Source organism: Protopterus annectens, chromosome 9.part0 (assembly GCF_019279795.1).
Source record: "Protopterus annectens isolate FY-2018-M chromosome 9.part0, PAN1.0, whole genome shotgun sequence".
NCBI classification, from domain to species: Eukaryota; Metazoa; Chordata; order Ceratodontiformes; family Protopteridae; genus Protopterus; species Protopterus annectens.
Genome location: NC_056743.1, coordinates 1135857175 through 1135880741, shown reverse-complemented (window position 1 = coordinate 1135880741; position 23567 = coordinate 1135857175). Strand labels below are relative to the sequence as shown.

The 23567-nt window shown below is 40.9% G+C and overlaps 1 protein-coding gene across 3 annotated transcripts in view; it reads left to right on the top strand.

Moving 5' to 3' along the window:
- The window catches only part of CD6 (CD6 molecule), a 351671-nt gene that overhangs the window by 235964 nt on the left and 92140 nt on the right, over positions 1–23567 (top strand). For 2 of the 3 annotated variants that reach the window (XM_044083993.1, XM_044083992.1), the window contains exons 11-13: positions 3225–3350; positions 11280–11369; positions 11869–11973. In XM_044083993.1, coding sequence (XP_043939928.1) covers positions 3225–3350; positions 11280–11369; positions 11869–11973 — 321 coding nt within the window. The remainder of the gene's footprint in view (positions 1–3224; positions 3351–11279; positions 11370–11868; positions 11974–23567) is intronic. The other variant, XM_044083994.1, reaches the window with a different exon arrangement.

Genomic DNA, 23567 nt, shown 5'->3' with positions numbered 1-23567 from the left:
TTTTTTTAAGTGAGGAACCTCTGTGGAAATCCCTATTGCTGAATGTGTCTGGCTAAGTACATACAGAATGGGGCATTGTATTTAATGATAGGTCTGATGAATGCAGAATACAGTGGAACAATTACCTTCTTGGACCTAGATGCCATACCTTGTTTATAAGTTATACTTAATATTGACATATTACTAATAGTATGCACATATTGTGAATAATCATAAGTGTGAGAATTAATATGTTTAACTGAATATATCTGCACATTACTACGCTCCTTTTTATGTACATCTTTTACTACCACTCCATGTGTATGAGGCATGCTTATAGTCTTATCCCCAAGTCTATTAATATATTATGAAAAAATGCGGTATATTTTCCATATTTTATGAAAAAAATCACCATTCAGCATGGTGCAACATAAATACATTTTTAAATTAAATTCAAACTGGTCTGCAATAATCAGTACTGTTTGTTTACTGCAACACAGAGTGACATTTCTAATTATCTTTTTTTAGTCTAGAAATACATTGTCATGCTGTAGATTAGTGCAAGCAGGATTCGAGGTGGAAAAGTCAATAAAAAAATGAGTTTTTATTAAAAAGTCCCTTGCATACTAGTTACAGATGCTGAATGGTACAAACCAAAATGCAGAAGCTGATAGTATTTGATCATCTATGTCATGATGTGAGTTGGTGTGGACTTAGAGGAGAGATTACAAAATGTAGATGAATAAATCTACCCAGCTAACACATTTGAATCCTTTATAAACCCTATTACATTGTGGAATGTATGTGTCATGACTTAACCAGAAGAGATTAATATGGCTGTCCAACAGAAAAGGTATACTGGAAAGAAGTGATGGAGAAACATTTATATCTTCAGATCAAACAGGTGTAAGGCAGGTGGTTTAGTGTGTTCCTATGGGATCTTTAGGAAAATGAAAAGCCACAAAAGGCAGCACAGCTACAGGTATCAATGTTATTTAAAGAGTTTTGAGGAATGTTGAGGAAAACTTTATATCTTGATATCATAGTTGATGGTTAACACTAATTTGTTTACAAATTGACTTTAAGATCATCTCCCACCAGGGGTGTAGCCAGTAGTTTACATTTTTTACTCAAACCTAATGTTGTTGCCCACCACCCACCTAGCATTTTAAAAATGTACTCAACCCCCAAAATGATACCACAATACATAGAGGAAGGTGAGACGTTATTTGCTACTTTTATCATTTCTTAACATAAAACACTCTTTTTAGAGCTGCATTCCTTTAACACAAGCATTCTTTGGATACCTGTGTACTCTAAATGCACTGTTCTAAACATTCTGTGCTTTTTGAGTGTTGAAGATTGTTTCCAAGAGCTGCTCAGAAAAAGATATACTCATTTGAGTACACGGTGTACACCTAGCTACACTCTTATCTCCCACAATCTCAGTTTTTAAGATGCCAAATCAATCAGTCAAAGGCTTGTTACATCTGTTGAGTTTATATATTGAAAAGCCCTCAGAATGAAATTACTATTATGCGTATGGTGTATTACTAGGAAGATGATGGAAATATATATATATATAGAGAGAGAGAGAGGGAGATTCAAAAAGAGGATATTACCAGGGTTAAGAAGCTAGGTAAACCAAGTAGCCTATTGTCTATATTCGCAAAGAGTATAAAGTGACTTGAGAGGAGTGCATATAAATAATAGAATTAAGAAGTTAGATAAACTAAATATCATATTGTTTATGCTTACAACAATCCAAAAGGTATATGTCATGAAGAGATAAACTAAGTAAAATGCAAACAAGCCATGGAACCAGATGAATTAGAAAAACTAGATGTTAGGAAATAATTTCATGCATCTGGTGTCAAGTTTTAAACATCTTTAAAATATATGCCATGCTGACTGAAATTAAGTTAAATGCATGCATCCAAACAGCCTGATAAAGTAGACTAGCTAGGCATTAGCAACTACTTTCATGCATATGGTGCTAAGTATTAAACATTTTTAACTTATATTTTGTGGTTGGAAACTAAATGAAATGCATGCAGCTTAGGGAGTCACACAGTACAGAAGTTAATTGTTAGGAAATAATTTCACGCACCTGGTAGTAAGTATTAGAAGATAAACAATAAGTGATTTCTAGATAGATAGTTTCTATTATATGTCTTTTGTTAAAACTAAATTACAAGGAAGAGGACTCCTTGAAAATATGGGCTATATTTTAGCTGCAACTTCTGCTTTTCCCCGCATATACAGATACAATATCTCCTGCTCTGTTTACTGGCATGCTGTGCATATAACAGGAAATGCCTAATCTCCCTGTATCACCTTTGAATTAACAATTGCAAAGCAAAGAATAGGCAAGGGAGTCACTCTCTCCTGTCCTGGAAATGCACCCCTCAGACATTGTCTCCCTTTTCAAACGTTATGAACCTTTATCAGTACATTGGTACACATCTAAACTTAAATTAGTGGCATTAAATTAGTGGCACTGAGTCTTGTAAGCCATCCAGAGTGTTAGGTCATTTCCATTTTTTAAACTTACTCACGTTCTTCCTCTTGACAAGAGTGTTTCTCTCAGATCAGGTAGCATTTCAAAAACTAACACCAATGCTTTTCTGTCATTTAGGGTTTAGGTCACATCTGCTTTGCAGAATTTGTTTGTTTATATATTTCTTTAAAAGTTATTTGGGTAGCTACACTGAGTTCATGTCCTATTTTCAATGGATATGGGGGTGGGGGTAAAGTCCCAAATATAACAAGTACATGTTTGGATTTGTAAGTACGGTTAGTACAGGAGCTTGTTAGCAATTATACTGCTGTAACCCAGGTGACAGTTATATGAAACTGAAAATATAAGTAATTAAAGATACATAGAACTCAAATGGCTTATTGGAAAAAATGATTAGTATATAGAGAGAGGACGTGTGCTTTTATTATGTCATTTGGGCTCTTAGTTCTGATCCAGGATGAAAATTTGCTTTGCTGAACTAGATTAATTATTTTAAATCAGATGGACTGTGTAATGTTAGTAACAAGATGCTTTTTTCTGTCAATCTGCATTGTCACAGGATTTAACACACTATTAAAAAATATGAAAGTCAGTTAAAAGGCAATCTCTGAACTCTTGGTGCAGTGCTCTTAGCAGCATACATTGAAGCTCTTATGGTTTATATATTTTAAAAAGTGCAGATAATTGGTGTTTTGTCACAACTGATACAATAATTTGATTGCAGGTGTAAAGATGCCAACTCCTCGTCAGTCACAGCATTCAGACGGCTCCTCCAACATCTCTGCAGAAGTCTATTTGAATAGCTCCATATCAGCAAAAGCTCCTGCAAATTCAAGCCCAATGCCATTAGGTGAGAACTGGGGATACTTGCAGGTTGGGGTGAGAGCTGAGGGTCTGTGTACATGCTGTTTTAGTAGCAATGCAGAAGTCCTGATTACGATGTGTGCATCATCAATGCTGTGACGCTGTTTGAATGCAGATATTCTACTTTTCCACTGTAAGCACACTGTGATCTACTGCTGATATACTGTAGTGCATTAGTGTCCCACTGAAGGCATAATGTTATAACGTACTGTCCCACTGCAGTTTTATTCCATGACAGTTTCCCACAGAAAATACAATACATAACTCTTTCTCATTACCAGGTCATTGCTGTACAATATTGCTACATATATGCTGTCACAAAATACTTTCTTGCTGTAGGCACACTGTCATATTGCCAGTAAGAAGTGCCCCAGTGCAGCCATACTGTTACAGGGAACATTCATGCCACCATATTACTTCACTGCAGACATTTGTCCTTACCATTGTTGGCACACTGCAGTACATTACTGCACCACTGCATAGCCTTTCACTGAGTAATGCCCTACTCTACACATGATTCTATTATTGTACTGATCTAGAACTGTACACCACTTGGATATTCCTTTCTAAAGTACAGTCCTGTTACAGACAATGTTGATATATCGTCAATGTGCTGTTCCACATATAAAGTTAATTTTAAGTAAAAACAAGCACTTTTTTTCTGCTGTTCCTTTATCACTGATATCTGAAATAAATATAATCAATAATCTGTAGACAGCACTCTATGCTGTGATTCAAAAAAAAATCATTCTAAATCTTGTCTCACTGATCTCTATGTCACCACTACATGACCATGGTACCTCTATACATACATTGTCATTATGCATTGTCTCACAGCAGGCTTATTGAAGAGTACTATATCTCACAGTAGGTATAGTGTCTTAACAGTACAGTCCCACTGGAGTCACATGGCAGCTTACTCTTCTGTTGTAGTCATATTGCAATGCAAATTACTCAAATGCAGATCCCTGTTACAGTTTGCACTCACATTAAAGGTTTGCTGTCTCAGTGCAGTCACTGCAGATGTGCTGTTGAAGAGAAGAATCCCAGTGCAGACAAAAACTGTTGTATTATACTCACCTAATGGAGAACTACTTCACAGCGTTGTCTCTGAGCAAACATGATGCTGCAATATATATATATATTTTTACCTGTATTTTTTTTTGTCTATTTGCAGTTACTACTGTGTAATCATCATGCATGATGCACTTTTTTGTTTTTTGTTACTATTCATGTTACTTTCACCCCCTTCCCCCTTTGACTGATCAAAACTCATAAACTCCTCCCACTTTTTCCTTTGTTTTTATCTCCCACCCCTCTTATTTTCTTCTGTTATATACTTCTCCAAGAAATCAGAGTCAGTAGCATTGGCAGGTAGCATACTCACCTTTGGCGCAGAAGGCAGTGGGTTCTATTCTCACACTGGGTAAATTGATTACTACCACTACAGTGCAGCATGGGGTGGAGGTGTGGCACTTCTCAGTATGTCATCCTTTGGATGAGACATCAAACTACGGTCTCATCTGCTTAAGGTGGTGGTAGCTCTGGTGGATGTAAAAAAAACTTCCCAATACTTATTGGAAAAAACAGGGTGTTTTTATTTGTATACATATATAGAATTCTTATTTATACATATTTAAATATTTACAATATTTACATATTTTCATATCATTCAGTATATTGATATTTCCATTTTAAGTATTCCCCCTCACACTCTTCACCTTGGCTGCCATTACTTTTTTTTGCCCTCATTTCTTTTTACTGCTAATCCTTCCCTCCTTGTATAATCTTTTCAGTGTCATATACCAGCTAGGCAACACTCTTAACATCCGGTCTCCTATCCCATGTATTTTCTGCAACTCTGATGTCATTTTGAGGAATTTTCACCATTCATCTCCTCCACTCCGATACCCTTCTTCCACCCTTTCCTTATCTTTTTTTTTATGGCTTCCTCCACTTTCCCCCTCAGGTCAATCTAAATCATTCTGCTTTTAGCATTCTTATGTTTTCCCTTTCCCTTCTCTCCTTTTTTTATTTTCTGCTTCCTCCTTCTTTTCCAGCCATTTTTCAGTCTGGTGTATACCACCATTCATTTTTGTGTTAACCCAATTTCCTGCATTAGTTTCTGTAGGTTTTTCAGTGCTGTCTATCCTCCAGACCCTTCATTAATTCCTGCTCTTCCCTTATCACCATTTCCTTCCATTTTTCTATTTAGTTCAATCCTATGAAAGTGTCCCTTTCTTTTCCTTCCCATATGTCTCCTCCTTTCCCTTGTCCCCATGTCATGTTGCTCCATCTCTTTGGTGTCTCCCCATTCCTTCTTTTATATTTTTCCCACCATATTATTTGCTCTCTCTCCCTTTGGTCTGCCTCTTACTCTTTATCCACCTATGTAGAATATATGCTAAGGTTTGGGTAGATATGTATGGGAGTCCCCAGCCCCCTATTTCTTACCCAGTCTTAACATCTTTTTTGAGACCATTCTTCCTATCCCCTTCCCAAGTCCTTCTGTAATTATAATAGTTTGGTCTCCATTGGGTCTACTGGCAGGTTTCTTAGTACACGTGCTATAAGTGAGAGAATCATTAGTCTAATCACATTTATTCTGCCTCATTATGTGTCTGTTTTATGTTCTCTCCTTTTCAGCATTCTCTCTTCATCTCTAAATCATGTCGTATTGTCTAACTTAACCTGTGACCTGTGTGTACTCCTGAATGTGTCCCACTACTCCTTTTCTTTTTTTTTTCTTCAATCCTGATTACTAATGTGTTTTTCTGGTTGTGTCTAAGCTTCCAGGCCCTTTCAAACCTTACAAAAACTGGCAATATTTCCTCTATGGCCATCTCAACATTCCCCAACATAAGCATGGTCACTTGTGTACATTAGAAACACTGACTGTACTTCTGTGCTTCTCACCAGTTGTGTTAACTTTTTCCATACTTTAGTTACCAGCTCTTCTATGACTAGAGCCCTGTGGACAGTGGGCATCCTTTCTGGTCCCCTTCCCTACTTTTAATGCCTTGGAATGTCTTCCATTTTTCATTATCTCTATTTATGGCTCATTCTAAATTGCCTTTTATCAGTCCTACAAAAACGTTCCCCATTTGTGTTTCTAGTAGTATATCCCAGAGTAATTCCCATCTGACTGTGTTGAAGGTCATGTGTAGGATAAAAAGACCATCCGTAGCTACAATATCAACTTTTGCTCTTCTCTTTCTATAAATTCTGTTAGAACCCACTGCCTTTTTCCCCTGTGCTTCTTCTTTTCACAAAAACATACTGCCCCTCCTGGATTAATCTTGGCAGAATCTCATCCAGTCTCCCTGTTAACACTTTTGCCATCACTTTGATATCCTCTACATCTGCCCCCCCCCTTTGGAATCACCACTGCCGTGTCTCATATGATTATATCTGTCATTTCCCCTTTCTTTCTTCTCCACCATAATTGTCCACACTGCCTCTTCAGTCCAGTTGTAGAACTCTACCGGTTATCCATCTTGTCCCCCTACCTTTCTGTCTTTCATTGCCGTCACTGCCTCTTTGATCTCGTTGGTCATGAAGCTGGCATTCAATTTCTCCCTCTGTATTCCTTCTTCTTGGTGCAGTACCTCTCTCCTATGTCTACAATCTCCCAATAGACTTCCTTTTCCTTATCCTGTTCTTGATATATTAGTTGTGTTTCCCAAAAAGGTTCTCTAACACTGTTGTCCACCTCCATGATTTGTCCCTCTTTTCCCTAATGCTTGGTGCCTCTATCACTCACCTTTTCATTTTTCTTTTTTATACATTATTGTTAGATGTTTACCATGTTCCTCCCCGGTTGTTTATCAGTAAGCTCTTCCAGTACCATTGCTGCACTCCCAATGCAGTTTTTACCTTTCCTTTCAGTTTTTTTTTATTACTGCCTCCTTTGTTCTGAGTGCTTCTCTGGCTATATAATTTTTCCACATTTCCCTTTGTATTCTGATTGGTTCTCTTTCCATTTTTTATCTCCTTCTCATCTTGCATCCTTCTCCACCTATTTACTTTCATGATTTTCCCATAAATGCTGCTTTGATTCCACCCCACCATTGTTTCCTCAATTCTCTCTTGTCTATAGTCTTATCTGTAATGTTCTCCTCCACAGTTTCCTCTATCAGTTTTCATAACTTTTGTCTCTTTTTCTGAGCTTTCTACTTGTAGCTTGCTCATCTCCATCATTGGTTCATAGGTTCATAGGTTGGTACTAGGCTATCAGCACTAGGGCCTATACAAGCCTAGCCATAACAATTCCCTGGCTATTTCTTCCCACACTATTTACTTCCCTGGACCCCTGTCTAGCAGGGCGACTGACGTGATCCCCAGGGTGAATTTCCTTTCTCCTATCCAATCGTCAAGGTTCCTTTTGAAGAGGACCAAAGAGGCACTTTGCTTGACATGTATGGGCAGTCTATTCCAGAGTCTGGGGAGTCTCTGGGTCAAGAACCTATCCCTCCAGCATGTTTTGTTTATTGTGATGACAAGGTTTAGATCCCTGGAGCGTGTGGCTCTGAGGGATTGGGATTGCTTTAAGTGTAGCATGTCCAACAGCTCTGGGTTTGACATGGCCTTGTATGTTAAGCAAAGATCGCCTCTGAGTAGATGATATGCGACAGAGTATAGCTGGAGTTTTTTAAGGCGGTCAGCGTAGGGCATCTGCTTTAGGCCTGTGATTCTTTTAGTGAGGTATTTCTGTGGCCTTTCCAGTTGTTGCAGATGTCTTGAGAGGTACATACCAAATGGGGCATTGTATTCTATAATGGGTCTAATGAGGGATGAGTACAGTGGGACAATGACCTCCTTTTTTCTGGATGAAAAGCCCTTAGTGATGAGGTGTGTCACATAGAAGGATTTCCTGACTGTTGTGGCGATGTGGTTATCGAAGGTGAGACCACTGTCCACCTGTGTCCCTAAGTCTCTTATCAAACTTTCGGTGTTTAGTGTACTGCCACCTATATGGTAATTCATGGATACATGTTTTTTCCCAAAGGGGATAACTATACATTTCTTGGCATTGAGCTTAAGCCCATGGCTCTGGCACCAAGCATCTGTTTTGGTAAGGCCCTTTTGTAGAGTATCCACATCATTTGGGGATTCAATAATGGCTCCCAGTTTGCAGTCATCTGCAAACTTTGTTATCCAGAGTCCCTTAGTGTTGGCCTGTACTTCAGAGAAGTAGATGCCAAACAAGAGCGGTCCCAGGACTGAACCCTGAGGTACTCCACTTGTCTGGAGCTGGATTTGGAGTTGGCTACTTTTACAGTGTGGGTTCGATCAGTAAGCCAGTTAGCAACCCATTGGGTGACGTAGAGATTAATTCCCAGCTTAGTAAGTTTATCTATGATTCCAGAGTGGGGGATGGTGTCAAAGGCCTTGACAAGGTCTAGATAGGCTGTGTGGACCACCTTACCCTTGTCCATGGCTCTGGAGACTGATTCGAAGAAGTCAATCAAGATCAGGAGACAAGACCATCCCTTCACGAACCCAAACTGGGTGGGGTCCAGTATTTGAAGGCTGCCAATGTCTTTGTTTATAAGTTCCATGATAATACGCTCCATGGCCTTGCAGATAAGGCTTGTCAGACTGATGGGATGGTAGTTTCTGGGATCCAAGGTGGATCCCCCTTGTGGAGTGGGATAACTGTAGCTGTGCGCCACTCAGTGGGCACAAAACCTGAGGTGAGGCTATGATTAAACATGACACTTAGGTGAGGTGCCAGTTCATATTGTAGTTCATGTAGTACACAGCCCGGGATGTCATCTGGTCCCATGGATGCTGTATTCTTAGCTTTGGAGAGTACATTTTTTACCTGTGTGGCTGTTATTACCGGAATTTGGCAATCTTCCGGTATTGAGATGGGCCATTTAGGGGGTGAGAGGGGGGTGAAGTTGGCACTGAATCGATCTGCCAGGATATTGGCAATATCCTTGGGATCAGTATATTTAATGCCATTCTGTTTTAGCTCAGAGCAGATCTGAGCATTGCCATTTAGATTCCTGACATAGTTATAGAATGCCTTGTTGTTGTCTTTGGAATCTTTGGCAATTTTATTTTCGTAACTAGCTTTGGAGGATTTTATGAGGGATCTCAGTTTCTTACTGAGGCTGGTAAGGAAGTTTTTTGCATCTTGGGATTTTCCTCTTTTCTGCAACAGTTTCTTCCTTTTGTTGTAAAGTTTGTTTATGGCAGGGGACCACCAGACTTGTTTCCTCTCTTCTGTTTTTGTCATTGCTAGAAGTGCATGGTGCAGTATGTATCTCTCCTATATTTATATTTCTTCCACCATTCTTAAAGCTTGGTATCCTATCCAGTGTATTGGCTCGAATCAAGCAGTTTCTGCAAAATGTGTATTATGATTTTTCAGGGTATCTTTTTGCCCATATATCCTTCCACTCTCCTTTTATATTGCTTTTAAGTCTCTTTTCATCTTTATATTGTACTCACTTTTGCAAAACAGCCTGTCTGTCTTTGGGTCTAGTGTCATATTGAAGTCCCCTTCAGTGATTTATTTCTCCACCCCTTTCTATCTGATTCCCTTCGTCAAAGAAACTGCTGCAAAAGTCCTCTTTATCCTTGTTTTGGGCATGCAGATTCCCTGTTTTTCATCTCTTTGCATTTATTCTTGCTTGTCATATGATCCCTCTCCCATCACCTCATTTCTGCACCCTTTCATTCATACATGTAATCTCTTTCTGAAAAGGGTTGCCCCTCCCTTCTGTCCCCCTCCTCATTATTGACTGTTTCTCCCTTTGGGTAATGGGGAAGCATGATTTCCCCTCCCCCTTATACCTTTAATTTGGTCTCCTGAAGCAGTTCCACATCTCCTTGCATTGTACTCATTCTGCTGTGTACTTCATTCCTTTTGACCTGGTGCAAAGCACACTCCCATGTTCCATGTTACTGCTTTCAGTTTGTGTTCATTCCTCTCTGTTCTCTTTGGTTTTATAAGCCACATTTCTTTTGAATGTCTCTCCTGTCCTGGGATTCCCCTGACAAGCTGGACCTCATGTCCTTTGGCTTTTGCCTATGTTCAGCCCCCCTCCCCAAGGAGTTGATTTGTCGCTCTCCAGACTATAGTTTGAGCACCACTGGACTTGAGTCATTCATCATGCTCTTTTTTCCCAGTTCTGTTTCAGCCCTGTCCTTCTTGATTTCACTTCTCTATGATTGCCTTCTATCAGTGTTTACACATATTTATCACTCTCCTTTTTCCAAACTTCCTACTTGTGCTTGCATTTGATCCTACTTTTGTGACAGTTTCATGCATTCCAATTCATTCTGCTCCAGAACATTACAGTTGAATTTAAGACTGGTGCTTCCATAATTATTTCTTTGCTTCCGCTATTTTTCATTAAGATATAACACAACACTTTTGTGCACTGCTTCAAACAGGGAGATTACTTTTATTTGAAAATACAAAAATGAGTATGGTTTGCCATAAGAAAGACTATATAACAACATATAACAGTAATCTGCCTTTCCCTGGTATGTTTGTTATTGCCAGATTATATTGCATTTAAAACAAAACAAAATCTTTCCTCACTGGCTCTTTTGCTTAAACTGTGTAACACTAAGTAGTGTACCAGCCTCACCTGACGTGGCAAGAAACAAATCAAATATTTGATGAAGGTTTCTAATCTTGCATTTAAGTTAAAGCTTCTTTGGAAAAATAGGATTGATATTCACATAATTTACTTGCAAACACATAAAACATCTGTATGCTGTTTTTACACCCAAAATTATTTTTTTACATACTTTCATTAGAACATGATGTATATAAATTACATAAATCTTGCAGTTCGTGCTTACCAATGTATTACTGAAATATACATTGTTAAGTTTTCAGGATGTGCGGAAGGTAGCTCCCTGAACTAAAACTCATCTTTCCTTCTTACAGGTTCTGATCATGATGTTGCTAGATCTTACACCAACCTGAGTGTGAACTGTCTAAGTCACAGTGATGCTAGCACTTTGCCTCTTTGTCACTGTAAGTTCCATTAGTTTTTGTTTCCTTTTCTTTGCAATAAACAGATATGTGTATTTGTCAAGGTATATGCTATAAATACTCACATGGGATGTAGTTAGGCATAAATTAGGGTGGGATATATCAGCAAAAAGCTCTGTGGAGTACAAAAGACATCCAACTTCCTGGGCCTTTGTTTTCTTCAGAAGTACACAGTCAGATTGTTTTGACTGTTTTCATTTTTAATAACTATATAAGACACACATACAAACATACATGACCCTTTTCATTGCCTGGATTGCACTGCTGTGTATTGTTCTGTATTTCACCTGCAGAAGAAACTCTGCTGATTCACTTGAAACCCATACACTAATTTAGCTTGTTGTCAACCATGTCAGCTTATTAAACATTTCTCTTTTCTCTAGCTATGGTGATGAATTAATAACTACTTTTAAACTATTTTTGTTGTTGTTTTCATCCAAATTGTTCACTTTTAAGATATGTAATTTATTTTTTTTTCTAGCTTCTCAGCCCGAGGATGATAGCTCTAGCACGTCTTCTGGGGATGAGGATTGGTACGAAAATTATAAGAAACCTCAGCAAAATGGCAACATATCACAAAATCCAGGTTTGTGTGAACTGCTGGAGGGGACACTAATGCCATAGAGTCTTCTTCTTTCGGCATTTCTCGGTTAGGGGTCGAAATAGCAGATCACCTGTCCGCTCATGATTAGCAGTGGAGTTTTACAGTGTCGAGTTGCCAGCCCGGTGCCCAACCTTCCACAGAAGGCACTCACACACACACACACACACACACACACACACACACACACACACACACACACACACACACACACACACACACACACTCATGCCTAGGGCCAATTTAGAGTGTCCAATCCACCTACAGCATATCTTTGGGATGTGGGAGGAAACCGGAGCACACGGAGGAAACCCACACGACCACAGGGAGGACATGCAGACTCCGCACAGAAGGCACCCCAGCCGAGGATAGAACCAGATAACCTCTTGCTCTGAGGAAGCAATGCTAACTGCTGCACCACCATGGAGTATGTAGGGTAATTTCATTGTGGAAGTATAAATAATTTCACCCCCTTCCAAGTGTGACATTTTCTGTGGTTGTGGTAGTATTAGGCTTTTGTGTGAAACCATGCACTCTCCCATCTAGTCTGTAATTATTGTTTGTCGACTACTCACTTGGCAGCTTTTCAATGTGTAGCCTCATTTTGGTATACCTTGTAGAAGTTTATTCTGTTGATGAGGAACTGTACACTCTGCAGCTGTTTTTTTTTCTGCTGTTGGTGTGCTGCACATCTGTTTATGTTCTATATTTGTTGCATGCTCTATAGCTTTTCTGTGCTCTTCATTGTTCTCCATTGTAGAGTATTTCAGCTTCCTGCCCTTATTGCTGTTTTCCTGTCTGCTGTTTCATTGCTGTAGGTTGTCCTGTGTGCCTTGTGCAGTGGTTACACACTCAACAGCTGTTCTAATTGCAAGCCCTGGAATTTGTACTCACATATACATAACAGTACTTAAGTGTTTGCAATATTCCCAAGAAGCTGAAGTTTCGGTATAGTCATGTTGCTTCCATCTAGTGCATGTTGCAGAAACATACAGTGAATATAAACAGTGCACACACCCCTGTTAAAATGCCAGGTTTTTGTGATATATAAAAAAACGAGACCACAATAAATCATTTCCAAAAATTTCCCACCTTTAATGTGACCTATAACCCGGGGGGGCTTATCTATTTTGAAAATTTTCTGATCTGTCAAATATGCTGCAGATCTCAGTTTTCCAAAACCTCACCTTTCATCTATTATCCACAATGTATGCTGCTCTTTTCCATCACTTATTTAGCCAATGATTTCATAAGACTTGTTATTGTATCTATTGGCTTCTGTATGAAAAATATCCCTACAGATTTAATCTTTGATATATATGCTTTGATTTCAAATCCCATTTTCCTGACTTAACTTATATATATATATATATATATATATATATATATATATATATATATATATATATATATATATATATATGGGTCTAGGACAGTCTACCGAAAGACTGTTCACCGAAAGTGAAACGGGCTGTCACAGTTTCGCAAAAGCACTTTTTAATGAAAAAAGTGCTTTCGTGAAACTTTCGTAAAAGTACAGGGAATCGGGGGGAAGTGGTAGTGGGCGAGATTGGACTACAGTGGGAATAAGGGATATTCCTTTTTCCCCACTGTAGTGCGATCTCGGAGTGAGTATATAGAAGTAGGGGGCTGTGGGGGGGGTGCAGGGGTGGTGAAGCCCCCCTGCATAAACATGGTGTGTGTGCTTTTTTTTTGTTTTTGTGTGTGTGTGTGTGTGTGTGTGTGTGTGTGTGTGTGTGTGTGTGTGTGTGTGTGTGTTTGTTTTACCTTCCGTTTACCAAAACTGCTTTTTTGGTGAAAGCAGTTTTGGTAAATGGTGTTCGGTAGGGTTGGATTCGGACAGTTGGTCTTTCGATCAACTGTCCTAGATCTATATATATATATATATATATATATATATATATATATATATATATATATATATATACATTTTTTTAATATGCTGTTTACAGAGATGCTCTTAGTTCTATTGAGGTACTTAAAGATTTATATTTTTCCTTGCTGACCAACGTTTCCTTAAAGGGTATTTTTGTGACAGTATTCTGGGCTTTCTTTATATGAATTCTGGAAGAGAGACTGTACAAAACTCTTAACTATTCTATTGCAGTCTAAATCATATCGGTATTCTGTGCAAAGGAACACATTTACTTTTCTTCTGGTAATGTCTCATCATATACTTCCCAGTCTCCTGCTAGGCCTCTCTGCTTCTTTTTCATACAGTTAGTTCATCTTGCATTCTCTTCAATCATTAGTTGATAAAACTGCTTCTCCTCGGCGTGCTCTTGTTTTTTGGTTCTTGTTTACCATTTGCATTAGTCTGTATTCTTTTCACCAAATTCATAGGTTGGTACTAGGCTATCAGCCCTAGGGCCTATACAAGCCTAGTCATAACAATTCCCTGGCTATTTCTTCACACACTATTTACTTCCTGGACCCCTGTCTAGCAAGGTGACTGACGTGATCCCTGGGGTGAATTTCCTTTCTCCCATCCAATCGTCAGGGTTCCTTTTGAAGAGGGCCAAAGAGGCAGTCTGCTTGAGTCTCTGGGTCAGGAACCTATCCCTCCAGCATGTTTTGTTTATTGTGATGACAAGGTTTAGATCCCTGGAGCATGTGGCTTTGAGGAATTGGGATTTCTTTAAGTGTAGCATGTTCAACAGCTCTGGGTTTGACGGCCTTGCATGTTAAGCAGAGATTGCCTCTGAGTAGACAATATGCGACAGAGTATAGCTGGAGTTTTTTAAGGTGGTCAGCGTAGAGCATCTGCTTTTGGCCTCTGATTCTTTTAGTGAGGTATTTCTGTGGCCTTTACAGTTGTTGCAGAAGTCTTGAGAGGTACATACCAAACGGGGCATTGTATTCTATAATGGGTCTAATGATGGATGAGTACAGTGGGACAATGACCTCCTTTTTTCTGGATGAAAAGCCCTTAGTGATGAGGTGTGTCACATAGAAGGATTTCCTGACTGTTGTGGCGATGTGGTTATCAAAGGTGAGACCACTGTCCACCTGTGTCCCTAAGTCTCTTATCACACTTTCGGTGTTTAGTGTACTGCAACTTATATGGTAATTCATGGAAACATGTTTTTTCCCAAAGGGGATAACTATACATTTCTTAGCATTGAGCTTGAGCCCATGGCTCTGGCACCAAGCATCTGTTTCTGTAAGGCCCTTTTGTAGAGTATCCACATCATTTGGGGATTCAATAATAGCTCCCAGTTTGGAGTCATCTGTGACCTTTGTTAGCCAGAGTCCCTTAGTGTTGGCCTGTACTTCAGAGAAGTAGATGCCAAACAAGAGCGGTCCCAGGACTGAACCCTGAGGTACTCCACTTGTCACTTGTCTGGAGCTGGATTTGGAGTTGGCTTCTTTTACAGTGTGGGTTCTATCAGTAAGCCAGTTAGCAACCCATTGGGTGATGTAGGGATTAATGCCCAGCTTAGTAAGTTTATCTATGATTCCAGAGTGGGGGGTGGTGTCAAAGGCCTTGGCAAGGTCTAGATAGGCTGTGTGGACCACCTTACCCTTGTCCATGGCCCTGGAGACTGATTCAAAGAAGTCAATCAGGTTCAGGAGACAAGATCGGCCCTTCACGAACCCAAACTGGGTGGGGTCCAGTCTTTGAAGGTTGCCAATGTCTTTGTTTATAAGTTCCCTGATAATATGCTCCATGGCCTTGCAGATAAGGCTTGTCAGACTGATGGGATGGTAATTTCCAGTATCCAAGGTGGATCGCCCCTTGTGGAGTGGGATAACTGTAGCTCTGCACCACTCAGTGGCATGAAACCTGAGGTGAGGCTATGATTAAACATGACACTTAGGGAGGTGCCAGTTCATATTGTAGTTCATGTAGTACACAGCCCGGGATGTCATCTGGTCCCATGGATGCTGTATTCTTAGCTTTGGAGAGTGCGTTTTTTTACCTGTGTGGCCATTATTACCAGAATTTGGCAATCTTCCGGTATGGCAATGGGCCATTTAGGGGGTGAGAGAGGGGTGAAGTTGGCACTGAATCGATCTGCCAGGATATTGGCAATACCCTTGGGATCAGTATATTTAATGCCATTCTGTTTTAGCTCAGAGCAGATCTGAGTTGCCATTTAGATTCTTGACATAGTTATAGAATGCCTTTTGGTTGTCTTTGGAATCTTTGGCAATTTTATTTTCGTAACTAGCTTTGGAGGATTTTATGAGGGATCTCAGTTTCTTACTGAGGCCGGTAAGGGAGTTTTTTGCATCCTGGTATTTTCCTCTTTTCTGCAACAGTTTCTTTCTTTTGTTGTAAAGTTTGTTTATGGCAAGGGACCACCAGATTGGCTTCCTTTTTTTGGATGAGAGCATCTTGGTTCTATTTGGGATGGCACGATTCATGCATGAGTGGATGTGCTCGTACAGTGCCTTAGTGTAGGATTCAGCAGTTGAACTTTTAGTTCCCGTCTGCATGGGTGTCATGAAGTTTGTCAGTTCTGACTTGAGTAGCATGAAGTTGGCTTTAGAGAAGTTGTTTATGGAGGTTTCCTTACTGGGGTGGGATGTGGATGTTAAGGGTAATTAGCTTAAATTTAAGCTTTGTGATAATTCTTCAGCTCCTCATGTTTACTTTCATACTGTATTCTGCTTTCCTTTAAATTATCAACAGTCCATTACACATTGCAGATATCTGCGATACATCACAAGATTTTCTTCTTCATTTTTCTTTACCTCTGGTGCCTGATGTTCTTTGCTTTGCATCACTAGATGTTCTGTTTTCTGTACACAATGCTAGGTTTTGCTGTACATTTTATCTTCAGACATACTGGGAGTAATGACAGGCATGGGAGGTATCCAGTGGGAGTCCCCTTGTGTGTTTGAGGATTGCAAGTATGATCCTCAGAGCTGTACAAATTTAAGTGTGATAAAAAAGAAATTTATATGGGATCTGAAAATTCTGTACCTCAGAGTATTCCCTGTTTTGCAAGGTACAGTCGTCTTGGAGATATTATATATGCATGGTAGGAGTATGGGGGTACAGCCTCCCACATCAGTGTGAGGGGGTGCATCAGCCCTGCCACATGCAAGAGCAATCATTTGATCTGTAACTATATATTTTGAACTTTGCTGTTACTTTCCAAAGCCTGCACTTAACTGTTCACAGTTTCAAGGCTCACAGTACCAAGTCTTGACCTTCCAATAGATTGCTACATAAAACATCTACAATATGGTGTGGCAACATAGTATGTCCAGTTTTTCATCTGCTGAGACAAAAGAAGCAAGCCTCTACTGCCAGGAAGCAGAGGAACAGCTGCTTGGCTATGGCTTAACTGTAAGAGGGTTATCCTCCAAAATCCCTTGCTCTTTTTTTTTCTTGTGCTCTACTGACTTAAGCTTTGACTCACACTCACTATTGTAACAGCATGCTGGTTCATAGAAGACAACACATCCAGGCTGTCTTCCTTGAAGGTAGGGCAAAGGGACAACGGCCAAGTGGAGTATTCAATTATACACCACTGTTGCCATGTCATTGGCTAATGGAGTAGCTGCACAGCTGATGTGCATGTAATCATCTACTCCGGAACACCAATTGGTGGCAGAATACCACATGTTACTGATATCTAAGTATAAAAGGATGGTTTGTCATACATTCAAACCGTCTGTATATACCAGCAAAACGTTGCAACGAGGACTGTAACACAAACCGAATAGGATTTAAATTACCATCAACGACAACTCGGGTTACTAATAAGGTATGTAGAACACTCAGTATGTCAGTGTATGTAGTACCTGTTCTGTAATAATTAAAGTGTGCGCAATGCATATAGTGGGAAAAGGTATTATGTAGTGATGTATTGTTGAGCATAGTAATGCTCGTAGAAATCGTGTGTACTGCTGTAGGCCACAAGGTAAACACCTCATACACCACAAGGGATGCTATATAAGGACTTTGAACACAACAATTCCACTCCAGCCGCTGTCAGTGGCAGGGTTGGTCCAACAAGTACGTGCCATAACAGGGGATAGTATATGTTGATATACTGTAACAGTAGGCATATGTATGGGCGTATAACTGAGAATAACATGTCTAAGGTGGTCCTGCTGTGCAATTATGATTTGCATTGTGGGATATTGTGCCAAAAATTGTGTAATGTACAGTATTGTAGGTAGATATGTCTAACATTTTACATAGCATCACTGTTATGTTATGCAAACATCAGGTATGTCTATTGGCATGTACAATACACAATAACAGGATACATAAGACTTGTAGTCACCAGACAATGTATCAGCATGATAGCTAATTGAAATGGAAGAGCTAGTTAATTATCCATGCATAAAGGACATGTGATAGATTCATAGGTTCATAGGTAGGTACTATGCTGTCTGGCCAAGGTCATTCATAAGCCAAGCTACAGTGTTTTGGCTTGCGCCACCTCCCTAGGTTAGTTTCCTGTGCCTGTGTACAGCAGAGCCATTAGTTTCCTGCACCTCTGTACAGCAGAGCCACTGCAGTGATCCCTGGTGTATGTCTGTCTCCCATCCACCCATCGAGGTATTTCTTGAAGAGTGCTAGTGAGGGTCCCTGCCTGATGTACATAGGAATCATGTTCCAAAGCATGGGGAGTGTCCGGTTCAGGAATGTATCCCTCCAGCACGTCCTAGTCATCGTTGCATTTAGATACATATCCCAGAGCATGTGGCTCTCAGGGGCTTTTGCTTATGTGGAGCATATCTATCAATACTGTTTTGGACATGGGCCTTGTATGTCCAGCAGAGATCACCTCTGAGTACATGGTATACAAACGAGTACAGTTGGAGTTTCTGTAGTTGGGCTGCATATGTCATCCTTCGGAGGTCAGTATTCCTCTTGGTGTGGTAATGTGGTGTTTCAAGCCGTTGCTGTTGTCACATAAGGTACATCCCAAATGGGGTGTTGTACCCTTTAATATGTTTCATAAGTTATGAATAGAGAGGCACAATGGCTGCCTTTGTTCTGGCTACAAACCCATTAGAGATTAGGGGGGGCCACGTAGAAGGATATCCACACCACCTTGCCAATATGGTTATCAAAAGGAGTGAATGCTATCTACTTGGGTTCTAAGATCCCTTATTATGTCTTATGTATGTAGGGGACTACCATCTATGTGATAGTCCACAGGTGATTGGTGTAATCCAAAGGGGATGTCTATGCACCTTGTGGCATGCAGCTTGAGGCCATGTTATTGACACCAGGTATCCGTCCCAGTGACACCATTATGGAGGGTGTCTGTATCAGCTGGGGAATCAATCATGGCCCCTAGTTTGCAGTTGCCTGCAAACCTTTTCAGCCTAAGTCCTCCTGTGCTAGCCTGTATCGCAGAAAAGCATATACCAAACATGAGGGGCCCTATGACCAAGCCCTGGGGGATGCCAATTGTAACTGATTTACAGTAGGACCTAGGGTATGCTACCCTCACTGTGTGGGTTCTGTCCTTGAGCCACTTTGTGTAACATCTCATGACGTAGGGGTTAATGTGCAGGTGGATGTGTATATTGATAATACCAGAATGGGGAACACATTTGAAAGCCTTTGAGAGGGCAAGGTAGGCTGTGTGGACCTCCTTACCCTCATCTAATGCCTTGGTAACTGTCTCAAAGGAGTCCAGCAGGTTTAGGAGGCATGGTCTGGCCCTAACAAATTCAAAATGGGTGGGATCAAAGGTTTGGAGGCCACCAATGTCTCTGTGAATGAGATCCATGATGATGATGTGCTCCATAGCCTTGCAGAGCAGTCTAGTCAGGTGTACAGGGCAATAGTTCCCCTGGTCCGTTGTGGTGCCACCTTTGTGGAGTGGGATAACTGTTACTGTGCACCATTCAGGGGCAACAATGCCTGATGCAAGGCTATTATTGAATATGGTGCCTAAGTGGGGAGCCAGTTCATTCTGAAGTTCATGGAAATCACAGCCTGGGATGTTGTACAGTCACATGAATGCTGTGTTCCTGGCTTTAGAGAGTGCAGCTTTGAACTGTGTAGTTGTGATCGCAGGGACTCTGCATTGTTCCTATATAGATATGGGCCCTTTAGGGTGTGAGAGGGGTGTAAAGTTAGCACTGAACCTATCTGCCAGGATGTTGCCAACATCAGTCTGTTCTGTAATGTTCGTGCCTTACTGCTGTATGTCAGAGCAGATGTGGGTATCACCATTGAGAGTAGTGACATACCTCTAGAACACTTTGTGGTAATCCTTGGAATTAGTAATGGTTACGTTTACGTAGCTAGCTTTGGAGGATGTGATAAGGGATCTCAGATTCTTACTGAGGCTGACCAGGGAGCTCCTCCACTCATGGGATTGTACTCTAATTTGCAACAGTCTCCTCCTTCTGTTGTACATTATGTCCATGGCAGTGGACCACCAGAGTGGTTTCCTTTTTCTGGAGGCTAGTGTTATGGTTCTGTTTGGGATAGCATGATCCATGCAGTCGTGTAAGTGCTAATTAAGTGCAATTGTGTATGATTCAGCGGTTGCAACTGTATTGTCCATCTGTATGGGTGTCATGACGTTTACTACTGCTGTCATAAGAAGCCTGAAGTTGGCTTTGTAGAAATATTGTACTGTGGTTTCCGTAAAGGGTGTGGTGCCGGGATGTGGATAACAAGGATGATTAGCGTACGTTCGGATCTGACCAATGAGGAGATAACCCCAGGTGTGGAACACCAGTCACACATGTTGGTAATGACCAGGTCTAGGATATTGTTGCCCCTGGTGGTGGTGTGGATAGGTTGATCCAGGAAAATGGAGTTTATGAATCCTAGAAAGTGTTGGCCTAATGTGTCGGTACATGAGTAGGTATCCAAGTTAATGGCAAGGTAGTGTCAGTCGCACATTAGTAGTGTGTCTGGTTGAACCCTAATTTCCAGTACACCAAGAAGAGAGGACCATTAACCGTAGGGTATGGTGGGGGATCTGTAACAAGCTACAATTTGTAAAGCAGTTATGGCCAGAGTTAGATGCACTTGGATAACCTCTGATGCATTGTGCTAAGCAACTAGCCTGGAGGTGTGGATATCCTTAGGAAATATGGACACACCTCCATCGTGGGTGTTCCGGTCTTGGTTACATGACTGAATAGTGTGGTATGAGTAATAGCCTGGTAGTGCATGGGTGATCCTCAGGAGCCTAGAAGCATGTCCCAGTCACTGCACAGATATCGAAGTGGTCCATTACAAGGAGTGCTTCGGGTGAGTGCATTTGAGATTAAGACGTCAAGCATTGAGTAGCATTACCCTCAGGTTTTGCTTTCCTGTTCCTGTCATGGTGGTGAATATGTTATTTGAACCATGCCTGAAACAGGCACTATAGGAGCAGCAAGAGCCTTAGCCATTATCTGGAATCCCGGAGCCGACAGGTGCAGGCCATCTGTGCCAAAGCATCGTGTTCTGTTGACCATGTCATTCAAAGTAGACAGATACTGGATACCCTTGGAATGACACCAGAAGCATAGCCAATTGCTGAAGTAAATCATTTTGTCCTTATACTGCATTATCAGTCTGGACAATGGCAGAATGCTACTCAGGGCTAGGGCAATACCTGCCTGGGCTACAGGATTGGAGAGCTATTCCATGTCTCTTTACATGTAGTCCAGGAAGGTACATCTCAGGGCATTCACACTAACATGGACAATGACACAGTCATATTGTACCTGTTGAGGAGTGACCTGAGTGCATAGGTTATGTTGCGGATCCTGTTACCCAACAGGCAGCTGACAGTAACTATCTCCTTGTGTAGCCTGGTGAGTGGGACATCAGTGTGACTGCCTATAGAGTCACCTATGACTAGTGTGTTGGGTACGTTATTTTGCCCTATTGGCTGTGGTTGATGGGCACACTGAGTCTGTGGGCTATAAGTCATTGGTGTTGTGTTGGGGGATGGGGGCTGCCTGCATTTCTGCTTTGGAGTTCTCTGTTGCCTAGACAGAGGAGTATTGAGTGGCTCCGCAAATGTTGTTATGTTACTATGTGTGGCCTGTGGTGGTGGAGACTTAGTGAGACTATTTGATGAATGTGGTGTGGTGCAAATGTTTAACTTCCCCACATGATTGTCAAGTTCAGTCTGGGTTGCAGAGAGCATTACCTCCAGCATGGCTGGATATGTGCATCTCCCACAGGTTGTAGTGTTGGATGTTAGGAGGGGAGTATTGACTGTGTACACGAGACAATTTCTATATTGCCTCAAGATGCCCATATTCATCATATAGACAGGCGAGAACACTGGGAATTGACACTTGGACATGCCTGAATATATAACTATTTCCCTTTAGATAAGTGAGGAAAGTGTGTACAAGAGCTGGTTTACTCTAAGCAAGTGGGAAATGTAAGTACAAACAGTGTTTACCTGTAGGTAATGAGGAGGATTGAGTGCTATAGTAATTAGTAGCTCATGTAGTGCTTACATGTTCTGAACAAGTGCTGAGCATGAATAAGCAATACAGATAGGGTGTTGGATAACATAAACACACTGCCCCCCCAACAGGTACACAATCATATATCTGTGTACACTACAGAGCCCCTGTAACCATAACTATGATGGTACAAGGTGCACTCAGGCTGCATGGGACCTGTCCACATCCCTGGTTGTATCATACACATATGGCAAAACAGTCTGCTCTACACATACACATCATGTAAAACATAGCTTCATGTCAGTCTGTGAAAACACTGAATGGTGCACAACAATGGTTATCACAACCCACAAAGTGGAGACACCACTCATAATGGGAGGCACTGCACTACTACCCTGCTGAGTCTGGTCTGAAAGGCCATGAACCTTAATCAACGTATCTGTTGTTAACAGTACAGATGTAAATGACAGTAAGGATGATTTCACACTGCATATCATACCTGTGTCAGGTCTTAGGACATCATTACCCATACTGTGTTCCACCTACACTCAGTATACTAGATGCACATTTGTATGTCACAGGAGTGTTCTGCCAGTAGACTGTTGACAGAACCAACACTACAGAAGGTGAATGATTAATATGTGCATATCACACCAGTGCCAGATACAGTAAGACAAGGTTAATTTGTTGTACTCCCCCTCATTGTAGACCATACCACACAGACAAACGGGAGGCATCTGCCTATGTAAGTATGTGAATGGCTATGACCTAGGAGCAATAGCTGACTCAGTGTTGTGGACAACATACAGAAAGGGCTTTGTGGGTGAGGTGTGTGATATATGTGCACAATCTGACAGCTGCATATTGCATTGTCACCACTAGGTTAATAACCCTGTATCCATGAACTACCACCTAGGCAGCAGTCAACATAATGGACACTGTGTGTAAGGGATGCTGCTGTGCAGTTTTCCTCCATGAGATAGTGACGTCACCAAGCCTTTTAGGTAGTCATAAGTGGCAACCCTAGTCATGACAGGCTGCCATCCATGAATATAGAGATAATTGTTCAGCCATACTCATCACTCAAGTGACTTATATCGGATCACATATCACCTTTAAGGGGTATTGGCCCCTGGATAAAGCCATGTCCAACACTGTGATGTTGGACATGCTACACGTACATATCCTGATCTCAAATACAT